Source organism: Lactuca saligna, chromosome 5, assembly GCF_052625555.1.
Source record: "Lactuca saligna cultivar CGN05327 chromosome 5, ASM5262555v1, whole genome shotgun sequence".
Taxonomy (NCBI): Eukaryota; Viridiplantae; Streptophyta; class Magnoliopsida; order Asterales; family Asteraceae; genus Lactuca; species Lactuca saligna.
In genome coordinates this window covers 246,256,656-246,267,372 of record NC_136421.1, presented here as the reverse complement: position 1 = coordinate 246,267,372, position 10,717 = coordinate 246,256,656, and the positions used below count along the sequence as shown (strand labels likewise).

Genomic DNA, 10,717 nt, shown 5'->3' with positions numbered 1-10,717 from the left:
AGTAAATAAATAAGTCAAACAAAATTTATTTTATTTATAAAAGCAGCGGAAAGACATTTGTCCTTATAATGCAAAATCTATTGAAAACTATGTAAAAGAAAATTTCTAACAACTCTATCATAACTTTCTAAGCTCAAAATCCAATCTTCAAGTCCATGCGATCGAGATCCATCTCTTGTGATTAGATTCATCTTGCTTTCTTATCAAGCTTCCTTTCTTTTCACCGACCCTTCAACACATTCAAATGCAATCTTATCACATCATGTATTAAAATTCAATGAATAGGAACTTAACGGAGTTAGATAGTGGATTTTACCTGAAGCGTAGTCATACTTTTGACTCTCCCATCTCTTAGATCTCTTAGGTAAATAGGGCAACTTCGTCTCCAATGCCCCTTCTCTTGGCAATAAAAGCAAATTGACTCTTTTGGAATAACACATGGAACTACTTCAGACATCGCCTTTTTCTTATGATCAAACTTTTCGATCATTGCATGTCTTTCATTGCCATTGTCTATATCCATAGAGGTCTTGAAGTCAGACTCACCAATCAACTTTGCCTTTCTATTGCGCCAAACCATTGCTGATTCAGCAGCAATAAGCATGTAGGTGAGATCCATAAGGGTCACGTCGTGGTTCATCATACAGTACTCTCTTACGAACTCACTATATGAGTTGGGAAGTGACTGAAAAACCCAATCAGCAGTCATTTCCTCACAGACAACGAATCCCATCATTCTTAGTCTATCAATGTGCGACTTCATCCCTAGGACGTGTGCACACACCGACTTTCCTTCTTTATGTTTACTTGCCAAAAGTGCTTGAGTGACATTGAACCTTTCAATTTTACAATCTTGTGGGTTAGGGAGAATAATTGGAGGAGGAGGAGGAAGTGAAGCATGATTTCTTGTTCCTCGATCGAATTGTGGAATATCATCTTCATGTGGAATGCTTGTTCCACGGGATTTGGGAAGACCATAGTTGTCAAACTTTGACATCTACAAAACGGGAGAAAAAAGAATTCAAGTTAGTTGATAGATTGAGTCCTTAGTAAATCACCCAAATGAAATACTAAGTCTAGGACCCAACACAATACGCTACAACCTAGAAAAGGGATGCCGTAATCTAGTTGCAGAATATTTGAAGGTAAGTGAATGACGATTCACTAATTTCCACCATGAAAAACGGAAAAATAAATTTAAGTTTTAAATCTATGAAAACTCCTAGATACTTTGAGATTCATTGAACATTTCAATGGCATGTTTAAATCTCGATATGCCCCTCTCGTTTGTGACTGGGATGCCGAGGATCACAAAACGGGTGTGAATAACCATGCAAAGTTACATGGTGCCCTCACATGTTACAGTCACCTATTCGATGTGCCGATAAACCACACACGCTCCACCGAACTATGACAAACATTGAGTCACCCTTTGCAACCTTTGCTTAGAACCATTTAGTGTGCCGGTAAACCACACATGCTCCACTAACGTCTTCGCTAGGGCACAAAGTGTAATTTCTTGGAATTGCATCAATTCACTTTTGCCTAAGTAACTAAGATTGGGAATTAGAAAAACATTTAGTTACTTTGTATTTCATTATACTTATAATGGAAGGTTTCGTCCTATCCTACCCGTTCGGCTAACGACCCTCCACTAGTCAAGAGTGCAGTGGGTAAGAGTGGATACCCATTCAATCGTCATTTTATAAGCAATTTCCTTAAACACCCCTTATAGACCAGCTTCGTGAATGAGGCCTACTAACGGTAAGACTGACTTTTACTCATACATATATATATAATGTTAGACTTTTAATGTTATATATAGTATAGGGTGCATTTCATACTTTTAAAATACTATGTGGTCAAAACAATACACCTTAATTAATTAATAAAACCATAAGGGTGTGATTTGAACTTTTCAAAACAATACTAGGGTTTTAGAATTTAACACTCCTAATTAAACCTTTTTAATCAACTTTTAAATTCCAAAACTTGAGGGTCAAGTTTTGAAACATTTCAAAACAATTTAGTTTTAATCTATCTTAAAATTTCGAATTTACGACATTTAAATTAAAATTTTAAATATTAAAACTCTTGATTTAATAATTATCTTGAATTAGACTATTAATTTAATTATTAAATCATAAGAGATTATCTAAATAATGAGGATAATTACCATTTATACATTTAAGTTATCCTAATCCCTTAAATATCTATATAGATTTCGAAAATATGGATGGATAATGCAAGATCTTGAAATTACCATATATAACAATTAAAGGATAATTACAAGATATGAGATAATCCAAATCCCTAAAAATTAGGATCTTATCTTGGGGAAGAGGCAAATTTTGAAAATCAAGGGATTATAACAAACCCTAGATTTCGAAATTTAAGGGTTTAAGGAAATGATTTGAAGATCTTATTCAAACTTTTGCAAATTAGGGTTTGCAAACCCTAATCTCAAAAAAAAACCTAGCCTCCTAGGGTTTATTGGTAATAAACCCTAATATATCAAGTTCATAAAATTGAAACCAAACCAATGGCTCTGATACCACTAACGGGTTTTTGGTCATAAGACATCCTATGTGCTCATACAAACCCTAAAGCTTGGATCTAGGTTTCTCTATTGTACATGCTTTGAATCCAAGACTATAAACCCTAATTCTAGCATACATATAATCATATTAACATGTGAATAAGTTTATAGTGTTACCTTGATTGTTATGTAGCAATAAAAATCCCAAATCTCCTTGTATTGACTTTGGAAGGCTTAGAGTCACAAGTGTCACTCCTCTAATGGCTTACAAACACCAAGAGCAAATGGAGAAGGTATAAAGAGAGAGGAGAGAGTTTAGAATTCGTCCTTAGGACTCCTTGGGAACAAGTACACGAATTCTAAGGCCTTAGGATCTTTATATAGGTGTAGAGATAGGGTTTCAGTCATTATCCTTATCTAGTTGCTTATCCACAAAGCAACCATAAAATAAGCCTTGAAAACCCTTATCCTTTATCCTTTGGACGATTTCAAGGATCCTTATCTCCTTGAATTCGTTCAACCCATATTTAGGATAACCATTACCATATTTTGTAACTATCACATAATTACAATTCAGCCCCTTTAGTTTAATTAATTACACTTGATCACAAAATTAATTCCTAATTAATTATTGACCAATATTAATTAAGCAAATATGATTTCTCCTTTAATATATTATTCTTATAACATATTAATAAATCATAATAACCTCTCTCTTTTTATTTATTTCTCCAATCAAGTTGTTTTGGTGAAGGCAACCCAAAAGGACCATGCACCATCGGATCAAGTACATACCAAAATAGTTATGGAGTTAGACACTAATCCAACAATATCAGCCTTCACGCGTAGCTTCCTCTCCCATACCGGATGACGTATCCGAGAGCTAATATTTTTGTTTTTTGATTTGATTGATGTCTAAATTTATCTTTTCTTATGTTTTTAATTTTTTTTATATATAATAAAATATGATACAAATCAAGAATGAGCTTGGTTCCGGCATCGAAGAGAACTAGAAACGAAAAACTAAAAACCGAATTTATGCAATGGCGAGTTTAGAACGCAGACTACGTGGTTCACTATTTAATTAAAATCGATAGAAAAGAAAAATTTTTAAAATCCTACTTACGGTTCCGGGATGGGTCATATAAGAAAAAATAAATTTAATTTTTTTATAATAATACCTATCGAAGTTTTATATATTGATATATTTTAACAATTGTATCATTAATAATACTTTTTAAAACACATTTTTCAATATATTACACTAAATTACTACTTTTTTTTTTGTTATGTACCTAAGTCTTTACCAACTGGATTGTTGAAAATCCTTCTTGTTAGTATATTTTTCTAATTTCATCTTTTAGATTTACATGATAAAATTTCTTATTTGACTGTTCTGTTGGATTAACAGGTAGTGAACTTAAATCAACTATATGTTACTTATTATCTTCTTCTATTTTTTCATCTATTTATTAAAAAAATATTGATAAATAATTTTTTTTATTTTGATTTATGAAACAAACGACAATTGACAAATCACGGTCAAATATATTCTTGTTTATGTTTCATTATAAAAGTATAAATAAATAAAACAGAATTAAAAAAACAAAAAACCAGTATCAATTGCAAAAACAATTCAAATTCTATTCTCATCTAAATTTAAATATAATGGGCCAAATGAATTCAATTTTTAGGCTAAAGAATAAATGAAACATAAAAGAATAAATGAAATATAAAACGTATGGCCTTTCAATTCTTATTAGCGAGGTCCCTAAAAAGAATTAAGATAGATTACAAACGATTATTATGTATAATTAGTAATAAAAAGCTTAAAATTAGGTTGGTCAAGTGACTACCTTAAGGTTAATTAGACTTGCCCCAGAATTTATGGATATGGAGAAACCAATAACCGAACCAAATTACATATTCTGTTCCCGATCGGTTTCGGTTCTAATTCGTTTAGTTCCAACGTTAGGATCAGAAACTGACCTGGTAATGATAGATTTGCGGGGGCGAGTGGAGAAGGTTTTCCGGTCTCGTTTGGTCCCATCCCAGTCCAGTCCTAGTTGAGCACATGGAAAGTCGCTCATGGTGTGCAAATGCTTACAAAATTTTAAATATTTTATTAAATTAAAAATTTTCTATTAATATTTTCATATGTTGTATACTTGGTTCATCCTACTTTTCAATTTCATATATTTCATTATTCAGGTCACTAATAAAAAGTTCATGTAGTTAGAAGTTATGTAATTCAACTTCTAATTTGATATTATTTAACATTTTCATTTCACAATTCACAATTCACAATTCACAATTCACAGTTACAATTTACAAACCAAAACTTCCAAACACAAACAAAAGCCCCATCATCTATAAGTTCTACAACTACCATTTTCTCTATTATCTCTATACATCATCACACCCACACCATATGTAAAAGTAAAACATCATCTCTTTAATCCACCAAATCCCACGAATTTTCAAAAAATGAAGTAAAATTCATTCCATTTCTATCCCATTCCTCATTCACTATCTCTTCATCTTCCACATCCAATGGTTCAGGGAACACATCCTTTGAGTTTGAATGCCTTCTAATCGACAAACACCGACCCCGCCGGGACCCACTTCCCCTACCTCCTTCACCACCTCCCCACCCCGCCACATCACCCGATCTAAACCGCCGGCTGGCATTCTCATTCACAGAACGCCTACACGAATCCACTCTAACTCTACCAAACCTCTTCTGTTCTTCCACTACAATTTTCAAAGGATTTTCCAAAGCTTTTAGTACAAATCTCATAACAGGTCTTCTAGAAGGTTTTGGATGAAGACAAGATTTAGCAATAACAGCCATAACCCATACTTCTTTTAGCAAATCCTCATCTACTATCAATGTTGGATCCATTATATTTGTCACAAGTTCTTTATTGTATACACTGATATACGGAATCATATGTTTCAATAAGTTTTTTGTAATCGAATCACTTGATGCACTAATTCCGATTTTACCCGTTACAAGCTCCATCAATACCTTTCCAAAACAGTAAACATCATATGCACATGTCGCCCTTACACCTTCTTCAGATGTCCTAAACAAATGCAAGAAAAAAATTCTGTTAATAGTTAAAAGTTAAAACCCTCCATTTTTTTATCATTAAAATCAAAGTACGTTTAATTAGAAATTTACTTATGTAATGGTAGAAATCTTGTGATCCTGTTTGAATGGCTATTGTCTTCTTGGATACAAGCCTTGCTTAAGCTTCCTAATCGCACTTCATATTTATCATCAAGGAGTATACTGCTAGCTTGAATGTCTCTTCAAGTAACAAAAATAAATAAAAGTTAGGAATTAATGTTAAAAAAGGTATGGACTATGGAATGCAAATAAATATAAGATTCACAATTTAGAAAATTACTAAAGAAAGGATCTTTAGAATACCTATGAACAAGGGGTGGAACACATTCATGATGCAGATAAGAAAGAATTTCAGCAGCTCCAATTGCAATTTTCAACCTTGTAATCCAATCCAATGACTTTAATCTATCATTATCCAGACTGTTTTTCATGTATAAAGAACTTGACAAATCACCTTTTGGCATATATTTGTAAACTATAAACTTTTCCTTCTCTTTCTCCAAGCAATGTCCCAATAGAGGAACCAATCGTGGATGAGATACCTTACTAAAGAAATCCAACTCCACCATACAACTCTTCTTTTCAGAATGCACATCAAATCTTTTAACAATTATATTCACCCCATTCTCCAAAATACCCTTGAAAATGTCACAACAATGCCCACTTTTTATAAGATTTGCATCGTTAAACTCACTAGTGGCCACAAGAATCTTCTCATAAGCAATCACTTCTCCAATCCCCGAAAGGTCCAAACCAAAAGAATTTACCGAAACGCCCCCTGAACCATTTCCTATTTGATTCATTTTCCTTTTCTTCCAGCATAGAATCATTGGAATCATGAAAATCACAAAGGGTATAATGAGACCAATACAACCCAATAGAACTGCTGATATAAGGTTTTTGTGGTTGGTTTTATTGTCATGAATGGGATTATGGGGTAATGTGCCATTTGGAAGTCCAAAGTTATGGAAGGGTAATCCTGTCATAGAATAAAAAGCTGCACATTCTTTCAGAGTCCTTTGACTTGACCAATTACGAAAGCAGTTTTTATCTAAAGAAGCAATATCACGTGCATAATATGGTATTCTTCCTTGCAAGTAATTGTAACATAGATCGATGTAACTAACCCTCCTAAGTATAGATGTCAATATCCCATAAAACATATTATGAGAGAGATTGAAAACTGTCATGGTGACATTAGGGTTCAAACTACGATTTGGTAGAGATCCCATAAAGTTATTATCAGATGCATCAAGAAAAGTCAAAGCAGGTAGTGAGCATAATGCATCTGGAAGATCACCTGTGAAGTGGTTGTTGCGAATCATCATTCTCTTTAAATTCTTCAAATTTCCAAATTCTGAGGGAACAATCCCAGAAAGCGAATTGGAACTCAGATCAAGGACAATCAAACTAGTAAGATTACTGAGTTGAGTGGGGATTGAACCAGTAAGTGAGTTTCTGGATAGATCAAGAACTGAAAGCTGTGATAACAGACTCAAAGTAGATGGAATTGTACCATTAAGAGTGTTACTAGATAAATACAATTCACTAAGATTAGACAAATTGCCGATACTGGAAGGAATAGCACCAGAGATTTCACAAGAACTAAGATCAAGAAACTTAAGGGTTTGGAGATGAAGCCCTAACCAATTCGGTATTGAACCTGGAAGTGAGAATCCTGAGGCATTAAACGAAATCAATTTGGTGAAATTGGCAAGAGCATCAACTGAAAATTTAGGGTTTCGACTCCCAAGTGGGGTTCTCTTAAACCCTGAAATGTTGATCCCAACAACATGACCACCTTGACATAGAAGACCAATCCAAGTTAAGCATGGGTCCGGTTTTATAGGCCATTCTATGGCTCTTAAACCTAATGATGCTCTGAGTTGGAGCAGAGCAGCCCGTTCTGCGGTTGAATTCAGCGGGAGAGACTGGTGTTGCTGTTGAAATGTACTTCGAAAGAACAAGAAGAACAGTAGAAGCAAATTACACTTCATGATTATGATCTCAACTGAACAAGCAATTGTTTGTTCATGCACATTAACCTTTTTCTTGAATGTAATAAACGCATAAACGGTAAAATTGAATAACGAAATTAGCGATTCTCCATGATTATACTCCCAAACATATTGCTCTTGCCTTGAATTATTCGAAATACGATTTGTATCCTCGATTCTGCTGGGAAGATTGGAAGAACCACCTATCGCTTCACTTTTCTATGGTTGACAAAAATGAGAGTTTTACGAACTAAAGAATCGAAGTGACGAAAAACCACAAACGAGAGAGAGAGAGAGAGAGAGAGAGAGAGAGAGAGAGAGAGAGATTTTGGAGAGAAAAAGCAATTTTAAAAAACGCGGCTAATGAACAAAAATTGGACAAACTATTTAAAATAAGATGTTTAAAAAAGATTTATTATCTCGTATAAACGATTATTATAAAAATAATATCGACTACTTTGATAATAATAATAACCAACATATAAGTTTTTTAAAAAATGATCACAATGTTCGGAATATAGCATTACGGAGTAGTACTATTCTTTTCGGAGCATCTATTCCGAAATATATCTCCGTACATTCCGGATTCCGAACTACGGTAGTCAACATCGTACATAGATGTGACATTACAGAATCATGGACACACATTCCACCATTTAGAAAAACAACATTTTCATCCTATATATAAAAATTGTATCCAAGGTTATTAGTCATTTACTTCAGATCATCAATAATTATCTATTATAACTACTTTAAGATGAGTTTCTCAGAGAGTGTTCACGAAAGAAAGCTTTACCAACATGTTTGTTTACTTAAATTGTAACATTCATAAAATTCGAGCCAATTTAAAACTTTTTAAATCATTTAAAATCATTCAGTTATTACAATTTGTTTTCAAAATAGTTTAAACATCATAGTTCCCAGAAATCATAATCATCAATCGAGAAAGTGTACGGTCACGCATTTGCCTTCCCGCGGTCATTCGCTGAACCTAAAACGATAAACTGAAACTATAAGCTCGAAGGCTTAGTGAGTTACCCCCAAAATACCAACGTCATAGCGATATAACCATAACATATAACATATAAGTAAACAGAACAGTCATGCATCTCGAGTCTACAGTGTGACTGGTCCATCCGCATCGGGCCTTCAGTCCACCTGGACCACTCTCTGAGTTTACAGTATGCATAATGAGCCTTCAGCCTGACTAGACCGCCCCGTAGGCCTTCAGTCTATCTGGACCGCTCTCCGAGCCTTCGACACTTCTGGACCGCCTCACAAGGCCTTCAGCCTATCCGAATCGCTCGCTGGGCCTTCGGCTTGATTATGTGCCCTCCTGGGCCTGCAGTCTATCCGTTCCACCCTGGGTATGTTGGCCTTCAGTACAAAGCAGGATTGCCTCAACCCAACCCCCAATCAAACAACCATATGCACATATGATAGATAATCACATAACAGTCTATAGACAACAAACCGATATAACAGATCAATAGCATAGCAATATCCTATAACCAAGATACCGACCAAACCAGTCGCTGACATAGCATCATCCTATATACCAGGATACCAACCTAAACCAAGTCACTAAACATAATACCATCCTAACAACCAGGATGCAGGTTTAACAAATCAATAAGCATAATGTCATCCTAACTACCAGCATGCAGATCTAACAAATTAATAAGCATATCAAGCAAGTACCATTATATAATCCAAAAAAGGGTCGGCCTTATTGCCTTAGACTCTGCTGATATAGTGAGGATAACTCACCTTGCATTGCCGATCTGAACTGAAGAGTCAAACTCCCGAATTGTTGCCTCACCAAAATCTCGAACAACTGATATCTCAACTCCCAAAGCTATCAATACCAAAATATCACTTAGTTCAAAACAATAATCCTTCCTAGGGTAAAATGACCATTTTACCCGTAGTCCAACTTGGTCCATATCTAAGGCTCAAAATCGTAATATAAAAAGCCCAATACCAGATGGGCTTCCTAAACCCACTAATGGCCCACTTTGCTAAATTGGGTCCAATCCATCTTATAGGCCTTACCCTAAGCCCAAACATCTCTTGGCCCACATTATCTAGCTTTTTATGGCCCACTAAGGCCCAAAGGACCAAAATCCCACTACATGGCCTAAACCAAGGCCCAAAATCCATAAGGCCCATAACTGATGAGTACGCTAAGTGCTTAATACTCAGATTCAAGAGCTACAATCACAGATCCAAGTCCTTTCCAACATCTTAATCCATAAAGTCACTGACTTGGTGACTTTGCATGCCCCAAACAAGTCCAAACTCCAAAAATGATATTCTACTTCCATGAAAGTGGTCTTGAATCTAGCATGAACCCATTAAGACACCAAGATGACAACTTTCTGTCTTGGGGAGTCACTTAGCACTAAGGGTGGCAACCCTTAGCCTAGAAGTCGGATTTGGACTAAAAAGCTTCAACCTTTGGACCAAAATGACTTCAAAATGAAACCACACTAGATCTAAGCACTCTTAGATAAAGTATATAGCTTTATACCTCCAAGTGATCTGAAATGGAACCCCAAACTCGGATCTACTGCTTCCCCTTTGATCCACCACCTTGCTATACTCTTCACTTGCTTGGAAATGGCTTCACAATCACAAAAATGCTCTTTAATGACCTCAAAAGCTCCAAGAACACTCAAGGGAGGGTTAGGGCTTTGTGGTGGCTGTATGAAGATGAGAAAGGGGCTAATAATTGGGTGTTATGTTCTTTATATAGCGGCATAGTCTAAAAATTAGGGTTTAGGGTCTCTGAGAGTACGTTGGGCGTACTCCTCCCCATACTCGCGATCATTTACTCCACTATGTTGGGCATACATAGCCGGACACGTGCGTGCTTCCCTTGCATGCATGGGACTTGCTTGCCAAACATTTCCATTAGGGACCATTTATGCCAAATGCTTTAAAGTGTTATAACTTTTTCATTCTAAGTCCATTTCCGACGAACTTTATATCCACGAAAAGGTGGCAATAAGCCCTACGCTCCTGATTACATACCCAAGCCTT

General features: G+C 35.3%; 1 protein-coding gene across 1 annotated transcript; it reads right to left on the bottom strand.

The window, feature by feature from the left end:
• Positions 1–4,801: 4,801 nt before the first annotated feature.
• Positions 4,802–7,966, bottom strand: LOC145047234 (putative LRR receptor-like serine/threonine-protein kinase At2g16250). Its single transcript, XM_078995476.1, has 3 exons — positions 5,979–7,966; positions 5,727–5,855; positions 4,802–5,628 (listed from the first exon to the last, which is right to left on the bottom strand). Exons 1-3 carry the CDS (start codon positions 7,670–7,672, stop codon positions 4,995–4,997), a joined length of 2,457 nt encoding a protein of 818 aa, XP_078851602.1. The 5' UTR covers positions 7,673–7,966; the 3' UTR covers positions 4,802–4,994.
• Between the last annotated feature and the right edge of the window lie 2,751 nt (positions 7,967–10,717).